Source organism: Mus musculus, chromosome 14 (assembly GCF_000001635.26).
Source record: "Mus musculus strain C57BL/6J chromosome 14, GRCm38.p6 C57BL/6J".
NCBI classification, from domain to species: domain Eukaryota; kingdom Metazoa; phylum Chordata; class Mammalia; order Rodentia; family Muridae; genus Mus; species Mus musculus.
The window spans coordinates 99,889,014-99,916,635 of record NC_000080.6 but is presented as its reverse complement, the minus strand read 5'-3'; the positions used below and the strand labels follow the sequence as shown (position 1 = coordinate 99,916,635).

At 41.6% G+C, this 27,622-nt stretch overlaps 1 protein-coding gene across 12 annotated transcripts in view; it reads left to right on the top strand.

The window, feature by feature from the left end:
* The window catches only part of Klf12 (Kruppel-like factor 12), a 419,711-nt gene that overhangs the window by 369,256 nt on the left and 22,833 nt on the right, over positions 1-27,622 (top strand). For all 12 annotated transcript variants that reach the window (XM_011244971.3, XM_030247664.1, XM_006518625.4 and 9 more), the window contains one exon: positions 16,397-16,554. In XM_011244971.3, coding sequence (XP_011243273.1) covers positions 16,397-16,554 — 158 coding nt within the window. The remainder of the gene's footprint in view (positions 1-16,396; positions 16,555-27,622) is intronic.

Below are 27,622 nucleotides of genomic sequence, written 5' to 3'. Positions count from 1 at the left end.
TTGCTTGCTTGCTTTCTTCCTTCCTTTCTTTTTGTTGTTGTTGTTGTGTTGGTGGTGGTGGTTTGGTTTGGTTTGGTTTGGTTTGGTTTGGTTTAGTTTGGTTTGGTTTTTGAGACAGAACTTCTCTGTGTAAGTTCCAGAACTTGGCTGTCCTGGAACTCACTCTAGCCTCGTACACACAGAGATCTGTCTGCTTCTGCCTCCCAAGTTCTGGGGCCTTTCTTTTTAATTATCACATTGATATATATTTTAGTTATTATGTGATAAAGGGAACTGCAAAACAAATAAGGAGTCGGGTGGTGGTGGCGCACGCCTTTAATCCCAGCACTCGGGTGGCAGAGACAGGAGGATTTCTGAGTTTGAGGTCAGCCTGGTCTACAAAGTGAGTCCCAGGACAGCCAGGGCTATACAGAGAAACTCTGTCTCGAAAAACAAAAACAAACAAAAACAAAAAAAACAAAAAACAAAACAAACAAACAAACAAACAAACAAAACAAATAAGGAAATGTTTCATATGTGCCTCTAAATAAAAAACCAGGAAAAGCTTGAAAGTGTCTGATATATATTGAAATGTTTTAAAATGGCGAGAATCTTAGAGTATGGGTTGTCTCAGCGTCTGAGTCTCTTAAGTGCTGTAGTTCATGCTTGCATCTCTAAGAATCAAGTATTTATTATGTTGATAATTAGCTCTGAGTTTAGAGAGTAGAAGATAATTTATAGACACTCCAGGCCCCTTAATTAATGTCACGGCTCTATGAAACAGCTCTCAGCCACCTTAGTTTTCTCTTTGGATTATAGTGTAGTGTTAAAGACAGGAAAGAAATTCCTTCAGTAGAATAGTGAAGAGGTCTACCATGGGCTTTCAGGTCAGTAGCCTTGTGGTAGCAGTGGCTCTCTTATGAGTAGTGTTTGATGGGTAGTAGACTCTTTGTGATGCACGTGAGATTAGAGATGTGATGCTGGTTCCATACTTAATCTGGAAAACGCTAAGGCTCATTCAGGTGACACAACACTCCTGAGTGACACAACACTCAGGAGGCAAAGGCAGATGGATCTTGTGCATTTGAGGTCAGCCTGGACTACATAGCAAGATCTAAGTCAGGCCTAGAGAGAGAGAGTTCCTATCTCCAACAGCAATGACAATAAAAATACAGCGACACTTCAAATCTGGTTAAAAATGAAAGAAGTGTGTTCAGAAGCATTTGTCACAGCACTCAAAGTCTTTACCCAGTGTGTGGAAGGACCTGTCACTGTACATCTCCCCGTCTCCCGCAGTTTTAGCTAGACTTGGTAGAACCCGCCTAGAGTCCCAGGTAATGTCAACAGCTTAGTCTGCTTGAGCTACAGAGAGTTCAAAGTCACCCTGGGCAATTGAGTGAGAATCTGCCTGCAAATAAAAAGCAAAGAAGGCATGGTAGAGCCCTTGCCTAGCATGCAGAAGGTTCAGTCTCCACAGAAATAAACAGGAGAGGAGAACAGTATTGATTGCAGAGTATTGTTCTGAAGATTAGAGACCGTCTTGATAAAATACGTAGCCCAGGGCTTGGCAGCACTTGCTAAGTGGTCACTAAACCAACTAATAATTCTCGTTAGTTCCTCCAGAGACACTGTAACTTTCAAATGCACTGCTCTACCCTAGTGATCAAATGCCTTTCAGCCCCGGTCGTCCTTAGACTACCACTTGGGTAGATTATCCAGTCTGGGATGACACATCTCTCTCCTATGCCTCCTTTATGTAACTTCTCCTCTGTTGTCAGTCTCACCTCCTGTATGTTATTTTCTGACCCCTTCAGACTTCCGAAGGTACCTTCTGCATTTCTCTAATAACCTTGAATAACTATGGTAACACCAACTCTTCCTTGTGTTTCCTGATGTCTTTTTAATGACACATGGAAAGGTGGCTGGTCATACTACTAACTAAAAAATATATTTGTTAAAGTCAAGGATATGAGATAGTTGCAGTCTGTGACCTCTAAATTACTCAGTATCACTTCTCTGTGGAATAGTATGACTTCTTTGTGGCATGTGTAGATAAACAATAAGCTTTAGGTGCAGACAGTACATCATTAAAATGGACACTCACTGCTTGCTTGCTGTGTGATCTTGGCCAGTTTGTTCTGGATTCTTGGATTTTATTTTTCTCTCTTAGATATGCAAATGCAAAGGAGAAGGAGGAGGAGGAAGAAAAAGTAGGAAGAGGGAGGAGGAGGAGAAAATGAAGGAGAAGGAGGAGAAAAAGAAGAACTCAAATACTCTATAGAATTTTGTGAAAAGTAGACATAATTAGCTTTAAGTTCCTAACACATTTTGAGGTTCAGGTGAAGACTTCATGATATTATTATTATGATTCATCATATCAGCAATAGGTCTTTGCTTAACCATTCAATAGTGATAGCAAACTGTACCCTTTCCCAAAAAAAAAAAGACCATGAGTTATTTTATATTTGGCCATCAATGAATCTTTGGGTATCTGTTATGAAAAAATTACAAAAATTACGAATTTCTTTTGAGATAAGACCCTAGTATTAAACATATGTAACCCTATAAAACATTTTCTCTCTCTCTCAGATTTATTATACAGTACTCTGCATGTATATATGCCTGTACATCAGAAAAGACAACAGATTTCATTATAGATGGTTATTAACCACCATGTGTTTGCTGGTAATTGAATTCATGACCTCTGGAAGAGCAGCCAGTGCTCTTAACTTCTGAGCCATCTCTCCAGCACTAAGCCATGTTCTCTTAACAATAGCATTCACAGTATGCACCACAGTGAGTGGATATCAGTTCCCTCTCCACATGGGTTTGACATGCTGCTCAGAGAGACGGATGATCAACAAATGGCTGAACATCAGCATGAACATCCTAAGTAACCCCCAGGACTGTACCCTTAAGAGTGGTTACAAACTCAATTGTATGCTATATTCATCTTACAGAAACACATCAAAGAAGACTCAGGGTCTCAGGAATGGGGCTTGAAACTCAATCCAGGTGATGAGGAAGGAAGCTAGACAGACACACAATGATTATATCAGAAGTACTCACACTTGAGATACATTTTGAAAGTTGAACAAATAGGAACTGTGGACAGATTGGAAGCGATAGAAAAGAATAACAACGACAGATGACTGTTGCTCTTGTTCCAAGCTGTCAGGAAAATAACGGTTATTTCCTGAGAAAACTGAAGAAACAGGATTGGACTTTTGTTTTAGATGTATCTTGATAGTTAACACAGGCTAGCCTCAAAAGTTGAGATTCACCTGGTTCTGTCTACCATGTGCTGGGACTCTAGATATGTGGTGCCACCACATCTGGCCCTGGGCATTGCATAAGAGAATCTCACACTTGACACAAGAATGGCAGATCAAATGCTGCATCTTTTATTTGGGAGAGGGAGGTCATGAGGTACACTAGTGTGTCTTTGAAAAGATAAACCATGAGGCCTACTGTACAGAACACAGGAATGATCAACAAGTTCACTTGGGAAAAGAGATGAAGCACAGAAAAAAAGTGGTCCTATGTCTGAGCTGGGGGGACCAACCAGCCTACAGAGGTCAGGAGACAGGACGTAACATCAACATGAAATGCATCTCCTAAAAATTCAGCAGATAACTGCAAGCCACTGGTTTAGGTGCCAGGGCAAAGAAACACCAAAAAAGACAGCACGCACCTCTTCATGTCTGTATTCTTGAGCATGTTGCTTGACTCACTCCAGGGCTCACCTTGTTCAAGTGAGGTCCATAATTAGCACAAAATGACACAGGAATATCAGTCATTTCCCAGTACTGACCTAAATGATTTGATTTGTCAATAAGCCTAATTCTTTCTAAGACCCTGCAAGGCATAGGTGTTATTGTCTTACAGGAACAGCAACCAAAGCACAGAGAAGCTGACAGCTTTCTGAGACATTCCTGAGAACATGTCAGCAAGATTCCTGGTTCTGTAGTTCTTAGATTCCACCACCCTGACTATCCACTAGTTCAGGTTGGAGTAGAACAGAGAACACTCAGTCTCCTGCCTCAGGCCAGGGTAACCTTTCCGAACCTGTTTCCTTCATCTGCTTGTCCTTTCCTGCACAGAAGTGCATTTCTCTGAGGTGCTGAAAAACAAACTCCTATAATTAAAACCAATCAGAAAAGCAATCACCTAGTTCATCAAGTATGTAAACTGCCAACCATAAACTCAGCAATATCCCTGAAAGAATTTAATGAACGTTAATTGACTGAATAAACAAAAACTATGCGCTTTTTTTCTCTAATTCTCTTTACTAAGTACCTGGCCTTTAGAATTATACATTGGATAGTGTTTAATGAAATTCCATTACCATTAAGTTTATTTTATGAGCTTTCTTTGATAAAACCCATTCAAGCTATCCCGGAAAATACTTTTTTATTACCTAGTTTATATGACTCTCTTAAATTATTACTTGTCAGGCAGATGAAAAGAAAGTGCTGCCCTATTGTCTTGGATACATAAATCTACTGTTTACATACAGGGTAATTTTTCTCATTAGCGTCTCCTGTGGTGTCTTATTCCCTGTGGCTCAGGTTAATCATGTTACTTTTATCTTGGTCACAGGAGCTAACCTACCTGAGTCACGTTTCATTCCCCATTATCCAGTCAATCACCAACAACTGACAGTCAGCTTATGAAAGGCCTGGGAAACTGGGCCCCTCTGGTTCAGATTTTAAAGACATGACTTTGCTTCAGTCATTTCCTTCCATGGTAACAGTAGATGGCTCTCTCATTGATAAAAGCTTTAATTTAAATCGCTCCTTCGCCAGCAAATCCTGCTTTTATAAACCAAAAGTTCCCTCCTGAACCTCATCATATAAAGATAAAAACAAAATCATGACACTTTGTCGAAGCTTGGAAAAGTAGGTATTCTTAAGGAACCATCCGGAGTCCATTTGACCTGTGCTTGGCCATCTTGGATATCCTAGGCCCTCCCCAACCCATTCATGGCATATGATTTCTGCATGTGTGAGACAATTTGTTGTCAAGGTTAAATATGTAAGTTAGTTTTCCTTCGTAATTATTTGCTCTCTCTTCTCTTCTGCTCACTACTTACCAGAAACACCTCTACTCATCAAGAGTCAAGACTCATTCTTTGGTGTCCTCCATTAAGCTTGCCCTGATCGTCCCATAGAGAACTAGACCTTCCCTCCCTTGGCACCCATTTTACACTTGATTGTGCCTTTCTTTATCACATATCATTTTTATGACTTACATAATTATGATTTGCATACATAATAAATTGGAGAAATCTTTATTATCTTCCCAGCTGCCACTAGGTTTCTCCATAGCAAAACTCTTGATGTGGAAATTGTGCCCTTAGAAAGACCTGGACATGGATGGTGAGCAGAAGCGCTGCAGCCCTTGGATGAGACCTTTCTCCCAGGGCTATGGGTAGGGAAAGCTGATGTCTGTGCCAGGGAAGGAGTTTGTTGTTTTCCTCTCACATGTACTTGGCATGGGATGAGGGAGAAACCAGAGAGGTGATGAAAAGGAAAGCACCCAAGAAAATGAAGGGAGCCACAGGCTGGGCTGGACCGTCAGATGCACAGAGGAGCCAAAAGTGTTTTATAAATAGAGGGAGCCCCAGGGCAGTGAGGAGGCAGCTCCAAGAAATTCTCAGCCTCTTGGCAGGGGTGGAAAGTGGGGGATGGGGAACGAGGGCCGGGCGGGGGGGGGGGGGGGGGAGACACAGCCATTAAACACTCCTGTGGCTACTGTGTGTGGTTGTCTTGGAGATGCCAGTTGAAGAAGGTGATGGTTTGAACATCAGAACTAATGCAGCAGACAGAGATAGCCCCGAGAACATAAACTTCATAGAAGTATACACTGCCCGACCGCCATATTAGCAGAGATTTGAGCCATATCTCACATATTTAAGGTAGATAAATAACCAACTGTCACACCTCATTGGATTATAAACTCTCTGGCAGTGCTTTATATAGACACCTGCTTTTCTGTGGTGGACTCACAGGAAATAACTATTTTATGGATTCAGTCACGTTAAGTTGAAAAATACTTATAAGTGACTAGTATTTTACTCTAGTCTTACTGATTATCTTAGCAGGAAAAGGTCAAGTTAAAAAATTAACAGGGCATAAAACATTTAATCACCACTAAATACAGTACTTACTGTTCACCTTTTACGATTGAAAAGATTTTTTTTATCCCTTGCACAGGAAAGATGTAAGTTAAGAGAACGATGTGGGCTAGAGCAGCTACGACTCATTGGGCAAGCACTTAGCCATCCCAAACACCTCCTTCTTACCTAAATTCTTAGATTGCCGATAAGAATTATCTGCATTGCTAATCTTAACATGATTTTCATGACACTCCTCTGTGTGTTTGTATAAGCCATTGTTTCATTGCCCAAGTGTTTCACAGTGTACACTGGGAGCAGTTAGCAGCTCGGTACATGTTGAGGGGTAAACGATATCCAACAATACTCTGGGGCTGACAACTATGGACAGTCTGATACCAATAATGGAGGAGAATGAAATTAAGAAAATGAATAATACAGACATCATTTGAAACTCTCACAATGCTTACATCGCCCTTCTTCCTGGCCGAATAGGGGGTGGGCCAGGTCTGTGCATTTGGCAGGCAGTATGACGCCAAGACTTGAATAAAAGGAAATGTTCTAGGTGAACAAAGACGTATCAGAAACAGCAACTCTGTAGAAGGGTCTAATTGCAGAATGTATTTGAAAACAAGGGATAAATATTCATGAAGGAAGACAGAGAACCTAGTACGGAATGGTCCTAAATGCGAGCATCTTGTGGAAGGCCTGCTCAGAGGAGACCAGAACACTTCTCAACTCATCCAATGAGGACAACAGTGCCTCCATATCACGACCAAAGATATCACAATAAACTACACCAATATATGGTATGGCTACAGACTTAAAAGCCTGCAGTAGAACCCTAGCGAACAGATCCAACAGTACATAAGGAACTGTATACCGTAATGAGTGGGATTAACTCACAAGTGAGGCTCTGTTGACATGAAAACCAGCAGGACCCACTACATTAGTAGAAAGAATGACAAACGCCCATGATTGTCTCTATCTGTGCAGAAAGTGCATTTGGCAATCTCTAACATCCTTTCATGATGAAAACACCCATCACAGTTGGAATCCACGGGAATGTCCCCATCCTCATGAGGACCAGGTATGAAAGGCTCACATCTAACAGACAGGATAAAAGATCACACAGATGAAAGACTAAAAAGATCAAGACACAGATGGCTGAATTTAGAGCTTTCACACAACAGTTTAGCCAAAGGCAATTAAAAATAAACAATAAACTCATATTGCCTCCATTCACAGTTGACATGAGACCTTCTTCCTAGAAAACACTAAAGATTTTTCTAGAAAACTCCTAGAACTGACACATAAGTTCAGTGCAGTAGCAGAACACAAGGTCGGTGCACAAAAATCACTTATGTCCCTAGACTCTAACAATGGGCAATCTGGAAAGGAAATTAAAGAAACAGTTCCATCTACAATAGCATGGAATAGAAGAAAACACCTAGCATGAAATGTAACAAATGAAGTGTTTAAGCTGAACATTAGAAACCACAAGACATTGTTTAAATTGTGTTTTTTTGGGGGTATGGAGGGTGGTCTTTGATGATGAGCCTGACAGAGATTGATCCTCTCTATTTTAAACAGTAAATTTTGTTTATTTGTTTTGCTTTTATTTTTCTTTGTATTAATAGATCAACTAGTTAGAGTAGGATTTCATGATGTACACTTTTAAACATAGCTCTACAAAAGGCTGGAGCAGGTTTGCAGATGAACTGAATTCAGTTGCCACTACCAATATCAGTAGACGCACAACAGCCTGCAACTGTACCTCCAGGGAATCTTCGACCCTTTTCTGGCCTCTGTGGGCATCCATATGCATGTAAACACACACACTCGCACAAACACACACACACACACACACACACACACATACACACACGCACGTGCGCGTGTGTGTATGTGTGTGTGTGTGTGTGTCTGTGTGTGTGTGCAAGAAAAATAAATCCTTAATAAAATATGCTACACAAAATTAAAACCATGTAGTTTTTGTTCCAAAATTGTAATTAGAATAAAAAATAAGCAATCAAACTCCCTAGCCTGTTTAGCCTGAGTTTCCTAGCAACCAAAGCAAAAAAGTACACATTGTGAGACTCTGAGGTCTAGCTGATGGAAAGAATGTTAGTGCTACCAGACAGATTTTTCCTGATTCTAAGTAAAGTCTTAGTTATGAACAGGGTCAAGAAGACAGGTCTGTGACTTCAAGTCTGCCACCAGATAGCTATATGCCCTTGGAATAATGATGAATACTGAAAACTCTGTTTCTTTATTTTCTAAAGGTCTTCCAAGTATGAAATTGGATCATAATAATGTATCATCCAACTGTAGCACCATTAATTTGACATGTTATTTGAAGGTCAAAGTTTTCATGAAGTGGCTTGTTGAGGGGGAAGCAAGGAAAATATCCTTCTCTGTCTGATTTGAAAAGCTTTGGGTTTCTCCCAAATTCAATCATATAGTCATTTGTGGTAGGAAAGATTGGTATTTGTGGCACACTACCGTCATCTTGGTGACAAAAACAAACGAACAAACAAACAAACAAAAAACAAAAAACAACAAAAAAAAAACTTCTGTGGAAAGCTCCCAAGGGGTCCTACTCAGCCTTGTTATTTATGTAGCCCCACATGAGCAATAAAAGCTTTTCAATAATTTATGCAAGCCTAAGTGTGAGGTAGTTAGCTGACAAAATTTCAATACTCTTTAATAAACCAAATTCCCCAGTGTGACATAGGCGTGGCTGATGACCAGCATACAATAGATGGAAGCTTGTTTGGATGGTCATGTCAAAAGTTTTATTCTGTGCTTGTGTTAAAATATCTCATTGGAACTGCCTATTTAAACGATCCTATATCTGTTTTAATATTTAAAACGTAGAGCCCCATCCTATGCTATTCTTGCCTGGGGTACCTACACAGAACTGCCTTAGTGAATCTGCCTTCTAAGATCTTTCCAATGTGGAAAAAGTGAGCTGCTCGCTGTACAGTTATGTCTGAGAGCAAGCAGTGTTCTGATCCTCTGTTGACAGTCAGAAAATGATCACCAAACTCCTTCCTGCCTCCTTTTTCTGTTCAAGCCTTTCAAACATCTGTTGATAATATAGAGAGGTGGGTTTTGAGATCATGAGTCCATGTTTGAGCAGCTTAAAAGTAAGCTATTATCTTTAGTTAAATAAAGAGTATTTTTTAAGATATAAATTTTAATGATGGGGGTGGGGTAAGTATATGTGCCCACCAGAGACCAGAAGAGGTCCTCCGATGACTAGAGTGAACAGTGAACTCAGAAGAGTTGCTCAATGTTGGAGCTAGGAGCCAAGCTCAAGTTATCAAAGAAAGCACCAGATATTCTTAATCACTGATCCGTCTCCATAAATCCAAGAGAAGTAATTTTCTAGACCAGCATGATTCTAGAAGGTCTCAAAGCAGATATGTTTAAGAACCATGTAGGTAAGAAAGATATGAAGGCATGCTTTTCTGTTAGGCTGTGCCTCCGCGGTAGACTGACTGTTTGTCTACAAAACAGGAGGCCCTGGAGTGAATCCCTAATACTGCAACAAAAAGAAATAAGCGTGAATAAGGCAGCAGGAGGCAGGAGGACACACTGCCGCAGTGAAGAGGGTAGGGCTCGCCTTCCAGGCATTGGGATTAAAATAATTACCTGTAATCCTGCTTTGACCTAGAAGGTTTGTTTTGTTTCTTTTCAAGTTCTCATGATCCACCAAGCTACAACTCCTGGCAGAAAACTTCAGTGTTCAGAAGAATCTCTGTAGAAAAGTTCCCCTAAATATTTAAGCAGCTTATGTGTCTCCTGGGCTGTGGGTGTGTCCTGCCTACTTCAGAAGTTCATAAGTCCAGAGCAGAGGTTTCACGTGGTACTATGAAGTGATTTGGGGCATAGAGTCTTTGTGATGCATAAAGTGTTTTCACAGAAGTTGCTAGCTGAAGAGATGTCATCTGTCTATAAGAGATCTTTCTTTTGTTGTTCAGAAACAATTCTTTCAGCTGCTAGTCTAATCACATCATAAAAGTTTGATGAAGAAACATAATCATATCTGGTACCTTTATTGATTCAGTTTTTTAGAACCTTTTTATACCTTTTTTTCCTTAACATGGCTTCATCTTGCTTGCTAAAACATGAAGGAGCTGAAACAGAAAGCTCAGCCTCTGGTAGTTTTTAATCTATTAAGGGTCTGGAAACCAGTGTGGGGAAGCATTTCATAGCTGCTGTTTTACTGAGATCAGTCATGAAACACTGTGACTCCTGATCCCTTAGTCTCCCAAGGGACACATTTCTAAAGTCATTATCTTCGTGTCAAGTTTGTACAAGATTTTTGTTTACTAAAATAAAACAGTATTTAGAAATACATGTAGGGCATATTGAGCTCATGTGAAAAAGTGTCAGCTTTAGTTCTAATTTAGAAGACTGAGCTTTCTGTGTGAACTGGGTTTTAGTTAGATGAGGTATTACTTACCGTCATTATATACATTCTGGGAGCATATTGAATTCTGATTCTAACATGAAATGGGATAATGTGTGATTCACAGCTTCTAGAAACAGTGACAACTGCTAATCTTAGAATTTTAAACTTCAGAAGTATTAGAAAATGTACTTTTAAAAACATATCTCTAATCTTAAAGTAATTATTGCTTGTTCAGTCTAACTCTGAATTCCTTCTGGTAGCATTGTAAGTGGACCACAGTGACGGGAGGGACTTGGCTCTTCGGTACGCCTTGACTCATGCCACCATGGGCCTCTCCATTTAGAAAACTGTACCTGGGAAAACTGTATACTTCACAGAGACTTTAGGTGCCAGTGACATGGCTCTGTGGGTACAGGCTCTTGCTGCCATGCCCAATGACCTGAGTTCAATTTTGGGGACCCACATAGCTGAAGGAAAGAACCAGCCTCCTCAAGCTGTCTTCTGACCTTCACAAGCACACCATAGGATGTACCCTTATACACAATCAATCAATCAATAAATTTTTTAAAATTATAGAAAATATTTTATCGTAGAATAATGGCAACTCAACCCCGTGGGTTTCTGATAGTGTTTGCGAAACAGTCTGCCTTATAATTTTCAACTGAACAATGTGTGCCTTTGAAATGAGCAACATTCATGAGTGTCCCTGTGTGTTGTTGCCTTCCATAATTGGTTCTGAGCAGACCTTTAAGTGATTCATATTGTTTCATTGCTGTTTTGTTTTACATTTTCTCATACATTCATTTGTCATGCCTTCTACATCTTCTCCCAAAGTATAAAGTAATAATACACAGCGCTGAGCTCCGGGGTCAGCCTCTTGGCTCCACATCCTGACATTGACTCCGACTCCGGATGCCTCGGCCTCTTCCAGTGCAAGATTTGATGCCGTTGGTGTGAACCTTAGGATGGCTCTGAGACTTAACAGAGAAGAGCCTGATTCGCACACACTAAGCATTCTGTGAATGTACATTGCCAGCGGTATCCTCAGCAATGCAACTGAGTGTGTGTGTGTGTGTGTGTGTGTGTGTGTGTGTGTATGTGTGTGTTCTTAACCTTGAGAGGAGATATTGGCCTTTTCTTTCTCCCTCCCTGCCTTCCTCCTTTCCTTCCTCGCTCCCTCCCTCTCTCCCTCCCTCCCTTCCTTTCACTCCTTTAGGAACTCCAATTTCAGCAGAGGGCATCTCCTCACATTGACGTCACCCATGACCAATGGCCTTTTATTACCTGCTGATTACAGTTCACCCTGATTTTCTGTGGCAGCCATGCAGTGCCTTTGCTTTATGAAATGGAGCTGTTTCTGCATGTGACTTTCCCAGACTCTCTGGATTTAATTCTAATTTAACTTGCCACTCGAAGCCAGGCTGTGCTGCTGCTGCTGCTGCTGCTGCTGCTGCTGCTGCTGCTGCTGCTGAAGTCGTGATTCGTTCTTTTGTCTCCCAGGATCTAAAATTACCACATGGGCCTCGGAAGCCTCTCGGGCATCTATCAATTGCTCTGAGTGGGGTGGCCTTCTGAGAAATAGAGGGGGCATGAAGTTACTGCTTTTAAAAGTATTTATCTGTTTATTTATTTTTGCCGTTGTTGTTGTTGTTGTTGTGTATGAGTATTTGTGCTTGTGTACATTTGCATATGTATGATGGAGCTCATTCACGTGCCTCAACACACGTGAGGAGGTCAGAGGACAGCTGCGGAGTTGGTTCTCTCCTCTGGACTTTCAGTGTGTTTCTGGGATTGAACTCGGGTCTGTAGGATTGCACAGTACCTGTCTTTACCCATTGGTCATCTGGCCAGCTGCAGTGACTGGTCTTTTGAACTCTAAGGATCTATTTAGTACCAACTTACTAGGGCCATTTTGAAAATACAAAGATCATCACTAAATGCAATTGAAACAATCCTGAACGTGGAGGGAAGTCATGAATGGCACATTGACATTCTTTAGAACACGCCCAACTTGTGAAGTACCGAGTCAGCTTGGATCCTCAGTGTCAGCTAAGCAGAGAGCACACTGCTCTGAAAGCATGGCGCATGAAGGGGAGAGTAGAGACAGGGGAGAAGGATGCTGGCCATTCTGTTACAGACATTCATGATCAAGAGAAGCCCAGCATGAGACCTGGTTAGGGCAGTGATTCTGGGATCAGGGTCACTCATGTTCCCCTACCTACTTACCTGTGAGAGATGCCAGCCTCCTATATAGGTACTACAGCGGCCATGCTACGTTTAGAAAGTTATGTTCCTGAGCTGCTGCAAGAACTGTAGTTATTATCGGCTTGTATTTGTTAATAGTTAACCCTGAATCCCCAATATCTAGTCCCATTTAAAGTATGAAGCTTGGGGAAGGAGGCAGAGGAGTGAGGAGTGAGTGTCTGTTATCCAAAGGCTTAACAACGGACCAGTCCCATGAGGACTTCTCAACTCTAAATTATATGTGAAATGGAGCAGAAATGCCTTCCTGTGATACATTTCTTCAATGCTTACAACCTCCTAGGCTGCAGGATGTAAACTTACTAGGTACCAGTACCTTGACCAGATGGTACTGAACTTGGTCATGGATTTGTTTCAACCAAACCCTTTCCCTGCTGTAGTCCACCCACAGTGCCTGCTCACTGGATTACACACAGTGGCTTCCGGACAGCAGCCATCCTGCATAGCACTGCGTTGGTCTACCTTCTTTCCACACTCTGTAAAGGTTACTGCATGCTTGGTCCTCTTTGACCGAAGTCCCACTACCTTTCTGCAGAGAAAAACCCAGTAAGTAGCAGCCAAAGGGTCAGCTTTAATGGGACTTCCTCTCTATCTGCTGACAGAGCCTGTGCTCTTGAAAACAGGGGAGTGCAGACCAAGAAAGCCACTCCTCAGAACCAGCTTCACTGCAGTCCAGTCCCTGGGTACATACCTTTTATGGGTATTTTTTGTTGTACAGATTCCTTCACATGGCTGTTCTGGGTAACATCTAAAAATATTATCCTTTAGAATGAGGAAGAGCAGAGACTAAGGCCTGAACACGAAGGATGTCCACGTCACACTTCTTTGCCTTGATTCAGTGCTAAACTCAGTAAAGCAAGTCCTGGCCACGCCCAGCCTCTGCTTGTCAGCTAACAGATTTATCACAGGTCCCTTTAAGACCACTGAAAGCTGGTTCGGTTTCAGAAATTCTTAGCAAGATAAACTGGTTAAGGTCGACCACAAGCAAGATCTGTGGCTGGGTTTATATGGGTTGACGTTAGTATTCATATGTTAATGTAAAATAATGTAAATAATAAAATAATGTAAAAAACAGTGTGCTTGTTATAGACCTTAAATTTCAACTTAATGGAAACAAATACTATCATTGTCTTGATTGGTGAAAGATGCCAAACATCATACAACACAATAAAGGACTTTCTTTTATAAGGCTCCTTGAGCCAAAATCGATATTTATTTGTACGGTTACATATTGAAGAAATGAATTGATTTCACCGTTTCAGGGCACACAACGTCTTCCTGTTCACAGGAATTCCACTCAGTGCTGGAGTGGCTCTGGGGACTAACTCAAGTTGTCCTTTCCTGTTGGTTTGACTCTTGTCCCGGCAACTGAGTCGATGACATGGAAAACCACAAATCCACGCTGATTGATAATGGAGGCTGTAATATGTGGCTCAGCCAGTCGCACGGCCTATGTTCTTTCACACTAGTGCAGATCTCAAGTCAACCTGCCTGAGGCTTGATGAGCGGCATTTACGTTTGATCTTACTTTCTCTGAAGCCTTGATTGCCTGTTCTGCTATTTGTAGACAAGAAAAATACACTACAAAGAAACAAACAGGAATGTGCCGGAAGAAGATGTTGTAAGACAGGTGGCTGAAATAAGGGACTAGAGTGGTATCAGAAACAGTCCCTGTTTGTCACTTAAGTGATGGCTTTTTTAAATGCAGGATGAACCACTCCCATAATCCTTACTTGGCTCAGCAGACTGTGATGTGTGGGCAGTTACATATTAGATTAAGCTCAGATGCTTCATGCTTAAAAGGTGGTGGGGTTGGGGTGAAGATAGAAGACTTTGCAAAGTTATGACATTGGCGTAGCTTTGCTTATGATGCTTCAAAACCCCAGGGTCATATTATAAATTTCTACATTTGCAGATTATACATATAGTAACATATCTATGACATGAACGGAGGTGTGTAGGGAACAGAGGGGCCTAATGGGAGGATGAGGCATGCGAAAGAAGACAGGTATAGGGGAGATGTGCTCATCATACAGGTATGCCTATGTGTAAGGAGACCTGTGTAGCCACAGTGTCCTGGACAATGGACACACTGTAGCAAAACAGTTTCCACTGGAAACATCTAAAGAAATTGGCAGTGGTTTCCCCCAGGGAGGAGAAAGTTCAAAGCAATGGCCGAAGAAAAAGGGGGCATCTTTATCTTCGTGTTTAGTTCTTAAAAGAGATGAATCACTAATCAAAGGGTTTTTCGTTTTGCATTTATTATGTACGGGGGAAGGAGTGATGTCTGTGTGTGAGCCTGCACACCTGTGCCATGGCATGATCTTGGAAACTAGAAGGAAGCATGCGTGAGTGGGTTCTCTCTTTCCACCATGTGGCGTCCAAGTCTAACTCAGGTCATGTTGTCAGACTCAGTAGCAAACACTACTGAACCTTCTCACTCCCCCAGGACACCCCCCCCCAACAATATTAATTTTGTTGTTTAAAAATATGTAGAGTAGCTAATAACAAACACATAAAGACTCCTCAAAAAAAATTAGAACAAGTTAAAACCTGAAGCGCGGGTGAAGAGGGATCCTACAAAATGTTGGTCATGGTAAATGTGTCTTGTAGAAACAAGGGTGCCTGTCTCTTTATTGTATCCCATTGTAATTTTAGAGAACTTCATGGGTAACTAATAAAAAGGTGAGTCATGTACTTTCTGTCTCAATCAAAGGAGATTAAGGTTTGAAAAAAGTACATGTAAATGAATTACCTGACATTACAAACTAATCCTGTTTTTCTACTGGGCATTAAAATGAAACAACACACAAGTCTGGGCCAAACTTCATAGTTAAAGTCTTTTTTTTTCCCCTCATAATAGTAGTACAGCTAATCTTTAAAGACAGCGTACTTTATTCCTCACCACACACACACACACACACACACACACACACAAAAAATAGGAAAGTTAAATATCAAGTGCATTTCTCTGCACAGAAATTGCTCGTTGTGAGTCACCATGTTGATGCACCAAGACCAATTCTTTCACCCTGACCTCAATTGTTTTACAATGTGTGCTGTGATTTGCATGGTTGTATATGCTACATGCAGCTCAGACGCCACTTGCTCTCATTAAATATGGCTGTATTGACCTTATCTACAGTGGGGCTTCCCAAAACATTCTCTAGAAAGGCTATTTAGACTTAGCAAATTGAGCTGCTACTTTAGCACGGACAGGGGGTATTTTCTTGCTTGCCTCTGCTGACACTTGCTTTTGAAGTTTGTTGCATGAGACTGACTTGGTGGGCTTGGGTGTTTTATCATGTACCCCAGGCTAGCCTCCAGCTCTGGCACCTCCTGCCTCAGCCAATCACATGCTGAGATTTCATGCCTGTATCACTGTGCCTAGCTTGCTGTTGTGAACATTGTCTTTCTTTCTCCAGAAATCTTTAAATAGAAAAGAGTCATGCTACTTTCTTTAGCTTGTGAGGAACATCCGGGAGATGAGAGCAGTGTGTATGATCATTGAGCCCATGAGGTTACGGAATCCACAGCCGTGTTCTCAGCCTGCTGAGGCCCCGGATCAAGGGCTGGGCTTCTCCTCGTGTAACCCTACTTCTTTTTTTTTTCAGTTCAATCTCACCATTTAGCATTGAGAGCACAAGACGCCAGAGACGATCAGAATCCCCAGACTCCAGGAAACGGCGCATCCACAGATGTGACTTCGAAGGGTGCAACAAAGTCTATACAAAAAGTTCTCACCTGAAGGCACACCGGAGAACACACACAGGTACCGCTCCCATGGGCTTCTTACCGGGGCACGGGGGAGAGGCAGGGACTGGGAAGGGACAGCAGCTCGTCCTGGGCTCATCAGTGCATGATGAAACCTTCTCAACATAGCGAGTTTGGGTCATTCCTTCTGTCTTGCATACATTGTTTTTTCTAAATGTTGTGAACAGAATGAGCTAAACATCTTTCTGGTAATCAGCTTTGCCACTTAATAATTATATGATTTATTAAGTTTTTAAAATATCCACTGGACACTTCAAACAGCCAGCTGAACAAAAGTCTTCCCTTCCTTCAAGTTTACATTGAATTCACCACCATCCTTGGGGCATGTGTGTTCCGTTTTCAATTGTCTTCCTCTTTATTTTAGTTTTAGTTTTAGTTTTGTTTTTGTTTTTTTATGACACGGTTTTTCTGTGTAGCCCTGGTTGTCCTGGGATACACTCTGTAGACCAGCGTGGCCTCAAACGCAGAGAACCACCTGCCTCTGCCTCCCGAGTGCTGGGATTAAAGTGGAGGATTGACACCACTGCCAGGCAACACTCTTCTTCTTAAGTAGCAGAGAAATAAACTTAAAACTCAAAGTGTATTTTCAAAATCGGTTCCATAAAATCCTGTGTGATTTTCCTTAGTAGTGGTGGTCACATAGGGAGAGGATTTTCAATATTTACAGAGAAATGAAATTGATTCCTCAAGTAATTCACAATTTTACCACAACTCAACTATCTATCCTTCCATACACCTATGCCCCACTCATCTAGAAAGCACTGGTAATCATTATTAGCCATTGGCCACAATGTGGGGTTTTTTGTGCTGTGTGGCCCTAAGCTGGCATCCCCTGGGTTCCTTCTGAGTGCACTCAATGGGAGCTACTGGCAAGGAACAAAAGACAAAAGAAGACCCACCATCACTTGGTCTTCCCTACTGAGTGGCTGGTGACTTAATTCAGTGACATTCAAAGGAGCAGATGAAACAGGGAGACAGTCATAGCCTCCCTGCTGTAACAGGTCACAAACCAGCAAGTCCTGTCAAGTACCTGTCGTTGACACAGACCAGACTCCAGCAAGATTCTCTCATGGGAAACTTCAAGCATAATAGATTCCTGTGTGACTGTGTAAAACGCATTCTCCCTCATATCAAAATAACCACTCAAGGCAAACCACTTCCCAGATTAAATTGTAAAATCATTTAAACTGGCCTTCTTTGCCATTTCTTGAGCGTATGTTACTACATCTGTTTGCAAAGTCATGGGCCAGAAGCATTAATCATGCATGCTATCTACAGGGACTGCAAATGGGTACAACATGCTATAAATTCATGAGTTTAATTGAAGTCTCTCCACAATGGTACCCATGAGCATATTTTGTCACGCTGGTCATTATTATAGCTCACAGGGTTCTCAACTGAGTAAGGCACAACTGACGACTCCACCCCACCCCAGCAGCCTACAGAGCACCTCCCTGTACTAGGAGAGCTAGCCAACAGGAAGTAAGTGTTCTGCTCGGTACCCAGTTGGTTTCTGCATGCCCTACGGCCAAAGTATATGATGATTTTAGCAATGGGGTCTTACAATCAAGTACTGCTGGGTAACCAAGACTGATAGCTTTTATTGTTTGGGGGATATCTCTGGATACCCCTGATCAACAAGTCAGGGAGAAATGTCCCATACCTGGCCCTGGAGTTTCTATTTGGCAGCCTGTGATTTCCAAGAGAAGTACATGTCCTGAGCAGGCAACTCAAATGAAACAGGGAGGCAATCAGAAGAAACGTCAGTAGTCTGTACTGTTTTAGGGGTCTCTTACACCCTCCTGACCAATATCCCCAGCCAGGAACTGGAATTTTTATTAGCTCGTCTACTGTGTTTGGTTTCTTCTGTGAGTCTCCTCTGCTTCCGATCTTTTCCCCCCGCTTTCTGCTTAATTCTGTGTTCTTCTCCCCCCCCCCCTTGATTTTGCACTTCCTCATGAGATGTTCTCACCTTTCATAGGCACTACTTTTAATTTTGTGGTATATTGATTTACCATGGTTTTGGGAATTGAATTCACAGCCATGTACATGCTACCAATAAATAGACCAGTGAGGTCCATTCTCAGCCCATTGGACTGTTTTTAAATCACATTCTTAGTCATTAAGACAAATAAATGAGCACAAAGACATGAAAGCCCACAAGCCGGAAGTGTGGTGAGTCCGTGCCCCAGTTGTTATGGGGAAATTTCTATCCACACACACACAGAAATTGTCTTCTGTGAATCATCACATGCTGAGCTATTTCTATTCTCCTTGAGCTTTCTGGAATACATATTAGCCTCATTTTCACACAGACACACCCCTATTCTATTCATCCAAGTGATACAGAGCAAAAGAGAGGAGGGTTTTTAATCGGGTGTGATTAAAGAACGTATTTCCCCAGGACGATTGGATTTCATCTTACAGGTTTTAACATATACTAAGCGAGTAGAAGAGACATCAGTTATTCACGATGATTCAAAGCAACGTAAACCATGGGCAGCTGAAGCAGAATTAGTAAGCTTGAGTTATTAGTAAGATGACCTCATAGACTTTCAAGGTCACAGTAGCCTTCTACATCACAACACGGAGTATGTTTTCTAGTTAGAGGGAGCTCTTGCTTAGGAGCAAGTCACTTCTCCGCTGTTTTCCACACACTCGTACATCCTTTGTCTTGTTCAGTCTGCACAGCTCTTTTTCACACGAGGACTGCTGCCCCTACACTAGGTTTTCCAGCTCTCCTTATGGACGTCCACCGGCAGCTTGTTCATCGGCAAGACATTGGGTGGAAGTTTAAGACAGAGTCCTGTCTGTCCTCTTATGGTGCCATTTGGGGCTTCCAGGTGGATGGAGATCCCTCAACTGATCAAACTTTTTCCGACACTGACTGGCACTCACTGGGTCATGGTGAAGTACCTCCTGACCTCCAGATCAGACACTCCCGATTTTGTCAGCCATGTCTTTTCTAGGTACGCTCACACCTGTCTCCTTATGCTGTCTTTATAAGGTTTGTGTTCCCTATATACTGAGGGAAGAGATATTTATGGAAGTCTCTTAATGTGGACAAAATATATGTAAGTCTTCTGGAAGTTAACTCTATTAGGAGCATGTAGGTCAAGGAATGCTGCCAATGAGATCTAGTTTATCCATTGTAGCAGATAGAAGCCGATTAATTTTTTAGACCTAGGCTTGTAATGTTTGAGCTATCCCTGAAATGATGACTTGCTCTGGAGGTGAGGTTGAGGCAACTTCTGGGGATCCAGGGAACTCTTGCTGTAATGTTGGCAGCCTGGGGATTTATATGTTACATTCTCCAATCCAGAAAATACATATTATAAGCCCACTGTAGTGACTTACGGTATTGTGTTAAAATCAGTAAGTCAAAAGGATCTGAATAATACACACACACACACACACACACACACACACACACCATCTCTCCTTCATCTTTTCCAGTCGATTGATGGGCAGATTGAATATGACAAATGCAAAGAAAATACCCTGAGTTGTAATCCTAGAGACCTCCATATGGCAGGCTCTTCGTGTAGATATGCTACCTCTAGTCTGCAGCAACATATACTCGCTAAACTCCAGCTCAAAACCCAAAATGTATCAAATCCATTTATCCCCTTCCCAGGGAATCACTTACAGCCAATCCTCTGTATCCAAAGGGTCTACTCCTGCACATTAGTCTTGGATCTTACTTAACATCTGTGAGCTTTTTCTTGTCAGCATCCCTTAGCTGTATGCATAGAAGCTATGGGAAGCATTTGCATTGTTTCAGATGCTGTAAACAGCCAGATATCATCTGGGGTGTACAAGAAGATGCGCAGAGGTTAGATGCAAATACTTCACTGGTTTCTATCTTACACCTTGAGTATCTGTGAGGATGGGGCAAGAACCAGTTCTCTGATACCAAGGGACCACTCTAGTCTGTGCAGGCATAGCCTCTTGAAATGACAGTCAAGTGACATTATTCTCAAATAGAAAGAAAGAGTAAAATTTGGTTAGCTTGTTGTAACTGGTGTCAAATGATCCCAGGCTAGCTTATAATTTATAATTATATACAAGATTTCATAACATAGTGAGTAAAATGTAATCAGCACTAGCTCTATAGAAATTCAGGCTGGCTTGCATGCTTTTACTAAACAGCTTCTTAGCCTTACCTTTGCTTCAGGCATGTTGAGTAAGATCCTTATGTGTGACCAAAAATACTGTATGTGGAGTTTGGGATTATAACTGATGAGTTACGAAATCCGCGCACGCTATGGGAAGGGAGCGGGCTGCAGTGAGAAACTTTCCTTAAGAAGGACACAGTAATTATCGTGTTAATGTTTTACAGTTCTGCACTTTAGTAGTGTCTGACCACTCGTGTATTTCCTTAGGACGCAACCTTGTAAACATTTCTAGGGATACAGGAAAGGGAACTCTTCTACATGTTAGCAATGCATACACAATTAAAGAAGAGTTTGGGAGTGCACATTTAAATAATTTCAATTTTAAAATAATCAACTCTGTTTTGTTACTGTGCCGCTCAGGTAGTGGCAGGAATATGTGAGCAATTATTTTGAAATAGTGTCATGATGGCAACCCCTGCCGAGGCTACATTGTTAAAGGAACATTACAAAGGAGAAAATGTAGCTCAGGAGTCATCACAATGTTGCCAGCAGGCCCACTGTTCCTACCCTCTCGTCTACATTGTATATTTCTTCCACACAATAAGGTATGCAGTGTATTTAAATGAAATTGTAGAAGCTTTAAGTTAATGGAGTCTTACTTGTACAGTGAATATCTACTTTTCATTTCCTTCATTTAAAGATAGTACAGGTATATTAAGTGTACATTCTAAAAGAAAATATGGCATCATTTAGGTTGTTCACTATTGTCTTAAGCAGGGGTTCTCAACCTTTGGGGCTCGGAGTACCTTTTCATGGGGGTCAACTAGGATCATTAAAAAACACAGATGCCTACAATATGATTCATAACATTAGCAAAATTACAGTTATGAAGTAGCAACGAAGATAATTTTATGGTTGGGTATCACCACCACCTGAGGCACTGTCTTGAAGGGCCGCTGCATTAGGAAGGTTGATAACCACAAAGTAATTTCAATGCTGTTTTAGCTCTCAGGTGTCAGTAATGCGTACAGCCACTAGATGGAGCACTAGACTCGGCTGTTGCAGCTAGTCTAGGTGGGAAATATGATGGCTCTCCTGCTGTGTGGGACACACTAAAGTGAAACGTGGCAATCAGAATGAAATGTTCCACAGAGCATTTCAACTTAGTAATGAATGGAAAACGGAGTTAAATTTCAAGCCAAGTTTCTAAAAATAATCCCAACATGTCTTTTCTTTTTCAATAAATATTGGAAATATTTCATATTACAAATTGATATTATGCCTCTGCCACAAATCTGGGGCGGGGGTGGGGGAGAGTCATTAATAGGGCAGTTTTGTTTAATGTTCATTAAAATTTATATTTATATTTATTTATTTGATAGAATTTATATCAAGTTCTATAAACTGAACTTGAGATAGATACATTTCTCATGTATCTGCCTTCATAAAAATAACTCATATCAGAATATTAGACATCGAAAGGTTACTTATGGAGGCTTGAAAATATGAACCAGGGATGATTAGACCGTGTCTGAAATCTGTCCTTATTTACATTTAAAAGTAAAGGAAACTGTACACTAATTAGCAACGCCTCCTCGGATGAAAGGGGCATGTGCTGTAACCGGATCACTGTTATTTATAAATTACACGTGTGATGCACTTAAGCCCCACTTACACCTACGCTCCCTCCCACGCGGTGATGCTAAGTGGCTCCAGATTCCACGGTCTCACTTTTCCCCTGACTCATCGCTTCTTATTGCTATTCATGTATTTCTTTCTTCTAAACTGACATCTCGATTTCTTTTTTTTTTTTTCCCTGAATAAGATTCTAAAGTGGCTTGGGGAGATTCTCGGACAGCTGTCCATCGCGGTGGCCTTTGGGTCCACCTTCAGATACATACAGTGCTACTTCTGATATTTGCGTCATTGCTCATGGTTCCTTGAACTCCCCTTTTAGGATCTCCCTCCTATCTCTATTAACTATAAGACAAAGCACACAGCCTAGTGATGGTGCTGAGATACCATCTAAAAACTGACTCTTTTCAGGGTAGAATCCTCATGGTAAGTAGCTTGTAAGTCCTGGCCAGAGTTCATGTAGTCTGTGAGCTGCATGGTTGTCTTAGTCTGCTTCTGCTGCTGATGTTACAGTATCACAGACTAGGCAAGATCTAAAGAATTAAGCTTGATCCTGATTTCTGGGTCTGGTTCAAGGTTGAAGGACTGCATTAGATGGTGGCCTTCTTGATATTGGAGTCCCGTGGTGGCTGTCACAGGACAGGAGACAGGAATGTTTGAGAGACTTATTTACTACTCCTTAAATGCCTCATGGTAGGGATTAAATTTCAACATGAATTTGGGTATTTGTTTGGTTGGTTAGTTTTTGTTTTTGTTTTGTCTTGTCTTGGCTTTTTTGTTGGTGGTAGTGGGATTTTTCTGGATGGTTGTTTGTTGGTGAGGCTGGGTGTCAGTCACACTCACACTACAACAAAGTGTGCTGAGAAATTTTAAAAAATGAAATATGAAATGTGAAGTGATGAAACTAAAGTCTGCATCTCTCTTTGTCCTGTAACTGATAAGCTTGGAGCAGCTACCAAAGGTGTGGCAATCTCACGGATTTTCATTTTTAGCTTTATCCCCAGATGTTGTAAGTCTCATTAAAAATGTGTGACTCAGGACATCAGTTTTATAACCGAAGCAGATAGATACAGTGATAACACATCCTAGGCCTTCGGCAGTCCTTGGCTGAAGTGGATCCAGCTATAGAGCTATGTCATTGTAAACTTATGGCTACAATTAAATAACTTTACTTGGGACTCTAATGGATTTGATATGTATGAGCGGTAGTTGTTTGGAAGTGAAGCTAACTGCCATTTAGTAAGCATACTATGTCACTGTCATAGTAAATAAACAGTTGTTTACATTCTTACTAAAATATTTCAGTTTCCCGTTTGAAAGGCCATATCCATGGGATGAGCTCAGCAACTACTGGTTGAACATTTTCTCCATTCCTATAGATGGAGTTTCAGAAGCACAGAAAAAGTCATGGACCGTCCTTGGTGAGCTTGCCCATAGCAGAGTAGATAATTCACACCGTATCCAGGGGAGAGCAAGCAGCTGCAATGGTGCCTAGCTCTGCAGATGAGCCTGGGTCTGTGCAGCTCATTCTGACCTTCAACTCCAACCTCAAATGGCCTGCCTACTTGACTCTTTTCTTCCTACTCCATTGGTCAATAACGTCTTTTAATTTTCCAGAATGCCTCAGTGTCACCTGGCCTATTAAGCTCTTTGACATGCGCCGTCCCCGCCACATATACACCTTGTGCCCCCAAGTAGGCCCAGAATGTTGTTCAACTTGCCTTAGTTTTCCCCACATGCCTTTCCTTTCCACCATAATGTCTTAATAGTATCAGGCTACATACTGGAGGGCTCTGGAACAACCTTCATGGCAGCTGACCAGATAGATGCGAGGATGCGGGAGGGGAATGCTAAGCTAAGAACAGCCAACGTGTGTGCTTACTGTAGGGGCTTAGGATCCTTGTACACATGAAGATCTCACGTGGAGGGTACACACATTTCTCTGTCCCACAAAGTCATGCACAGCTACGCAAGTATGCTAGACATTTTTTACTGGCTATGTAAATCCCAGGAAGTGAGCCAGGTTAGAAGATCCACCAGGGGTCAAGCATTAAGGGGAAAAAAGCCCATTTTTAATTGAGGCCCTGGTTGCTCTAGGGTCTGTGTTCTTGTCATTCAACCCAGTCCTTGACAGGTTCACAAACCTGCCAGGTTGATCCCTTCAGGAGAGCCGTCAATCCCATGCTTGCCTGTATGGCAGCACATATGTACTTAGCATTAGTGTGACAAGATGGCATGAGAGGTGGCTAACTAGCCTTTCTCCCCACTCTACGAAACTTTTATGTGAGAAGACACACACTAGGAGCACTAGTCCCCAAATAAAACCAGACAGGCCGCTCTTGAGTGCTCCATTGCTCAACACACAACTCTTTGCATGCTAATGAATGAGATTTAAAAGTGAAGACAAGGCCTGGGGTGATGGTACATGCCTTAAATCCCAGCACTTGGGAGGCAGAGGCAGTCGGATTTCTGAGTTCCAGGCCAGCGTGGTCTACAAAGTGACCAGGACAGCCTGGGCTATACAGAGAAACCCTGTCTCGAAAAACCAAAAAAAAAAAAAAAAAAAAAAAAGACAAGTGTTGTGCAAGACAGCCATATTGGCAAGTATCTTTTTGCAGAGCGCAGAATAGCAAAGAGAGAAGATGCTTGCCTGTGTATATTGCCTTGGTGGCACAGAGCGACCATCAGCAGCCATCCTCATGGCGATTTGCCTTAGCAAGCAAGCAGTTCCCATTGCCACCTAAAAGGAGGAAACCTTTTCAATCTAGATTGCTATCAATACGCATAGAAAATGTTACAAATATAATACTGTTTTCACTAAAGAGAAGGGAGTTCTCTTGACCCATCAGAGAGTTAGTGTCTTTTAAAAGAAAGTGCCTGAGATCCACAGTGATACTTGTGTTTTATACATTTGATTTCATTTTATACCAAAGCTGTATCTTACTGAACTGCTGTTTTAAAAGTTGATCTTTTGCATACACTTAAAAAAAAAAAAGCTTGTAAAACCACCTGCCAATGAATGCCTCTGATCAATAATATATTACAAAGTGAATTTTGCTTTCTGAACTTTATTTATGTGAGCACATATATCACCAAGTTAGAATTGCCATGAGATATTTATGGACACCCTTTCCTTTTGAGCTCCGTGTTATCTTTACATTTATCAGAGTGCTGTGAAGAGAAGAATGTGGGGAAATGTTATTCTCAGTCTCTGTGCTCTCTCACTTGCTACCTGAGAAGCGAGCATCTCCTAATTCTGAATGGTAGGGGTACTTGTTACTAAAACAGATTGTGTGGGGTTTAGTAGAATTATTAAACACGGTACTTATTACAAAGGTGATATAGAACTGTACTTTGGTAGAATACATGTTTTTATCATGAACAAATTTCGAAAGGGTTTATTTGTGATCCTCATTTTAATTAATTCCTTATAACTAAGAATAAGCTTATTACCATAAAGATTAAAATAATGTTCATCTGCGTAAGAACACACAAGGCTAAGTAACTAGGGACTTTAGCTGGGGAAGGAAGTGTTCATTGTGCAAGCATGAAGTTCCCAGTTCTATCCCCAGAACCCAGGTAAAAGCCAAGTGTAGCAGCAGACCTGTTATCCAGAACTGGACAGGCAGACACTGGAGGCTTTATGTGGCTTCCTGGTCAGCTGCTCTCATTGAATCTGTGAGCTCCAAGTTCAATGAAAGACTCTGTCTCAGAAAAGATGAAATGAAGTGGCCTGATAGTTAAGAGCACTTACTGCTCTTGCAGAGAATCTGAGTTCAATTTTCAGCACCCACAAAGCAGCTCACAACTGCCTCTGATTCCAGTTTCAGGGTGTCTGATACTCTGCTCTGGCATCTGTACAGTCCTGTGTTCGTGTGGCACATGGGCACACACAGATACATTTGAATATAACGAATAAATATATTCTTAAAAGTAAGGTAGAGAGCAAATGAAGAAAACCCTTCAAGCAATATATTCACACACCAAAACAAGCTACTCTGTATTAAGCCCAGGGGATGACAGCAAAACCATGTTCAGTATCACAGTGTTCCATTCAATGGACAGATGGGACAACCTTCCATCACAACATAGAGTAAGGGGAGGTCTTAATGTAGGCATGCACATAGTGTGGGCTGGGAAGAACTGTGGAGATGAGAAAGTGAAAACATCAAAATCTTGGAAAATATTTATGGGTCAGGTAAATAAATAGACTTCTGCAAAAGAAATTGCAGGAAATGTAGTCAAGGTATTTAGAGATATGATGATCTTTCAGAAAGAATTCATTCACAGAATCTAGCAGTCACAGAAAATAGCATTGTGGTGCATGCTTATAATGGGAGCAGAATGCAAGATCATAGTCAGCCTGGTAAGACCCTATCTCTAAAGGAAAATGAAAGGAAAAGAAGAGATAGAAAAAGAAAAAATAATCGCCAAATGCATGCGGAAATACAAGACACCCAGGAGAACCAAAACATTTCTGAATAAAAAAAAATTCTAGAGCTATCAGCATCCTGATTTCAAATTATACTGCAAAGATTGTAATAAAGCAGTATGATATTGGCATATAAACAGACACATTAATCAAGAAAATAAAGCTCAAGAAGAATTGTGGATACTTCGGTCCTTCTTAGAAGGGGGAACAAAATACCCATGGGAGGAGATACAGAGACAAAGTGTGGAGCAGAGACTGAAGGAAAGGCTATCCAGAGACTGTCCCACCTGGGGATCCATCCCATATACCGAAACCAAACACAGACACTATTGTAGATGCTAACAAGTGCTTGCTGACAGAAGTCTGATATAGCTGTCTCCTGAGAGGCTCTGCCAGTGCCTGACAAATACAGAGGTGGATGTTCTCAGCCAACCATAGGACTGAACACATAGTCCCCAATGGAGGAGCTAGCGAAAGGACCCAAAGAGCTGAAGGGGTTTGCAGCCCCATAGGAGGAGGAACAATATGAACCAACCAGTACCCCCAGAGCTCACAGGACTAAACTACCAACTAAAGGGTACACATGGGAGGGACCCATGGCTCCAGCCACATATGTAGTAGATGATGGCCTTGTTGGTCATCAATGAGAGGAGAAGCCCTTGTTCCTGTGAAGGCTCAATGGCCCAGTGTAGGGGAATGCCAGGGCCAGGGAGCAGGAATGTGTGGGTTGGTGAGCAGGGGGAGGGAGATGGGATAGGGAGTTTTTGGAGGGGAAACCAGGAAAGGGGATAACATTTGAAATGTAAATAGAGTGGAGAAAAGACAGCATTTTCAACAAATGGTGCTGGCCAAACTGGATAGGCACATGTAGAAGAATAATT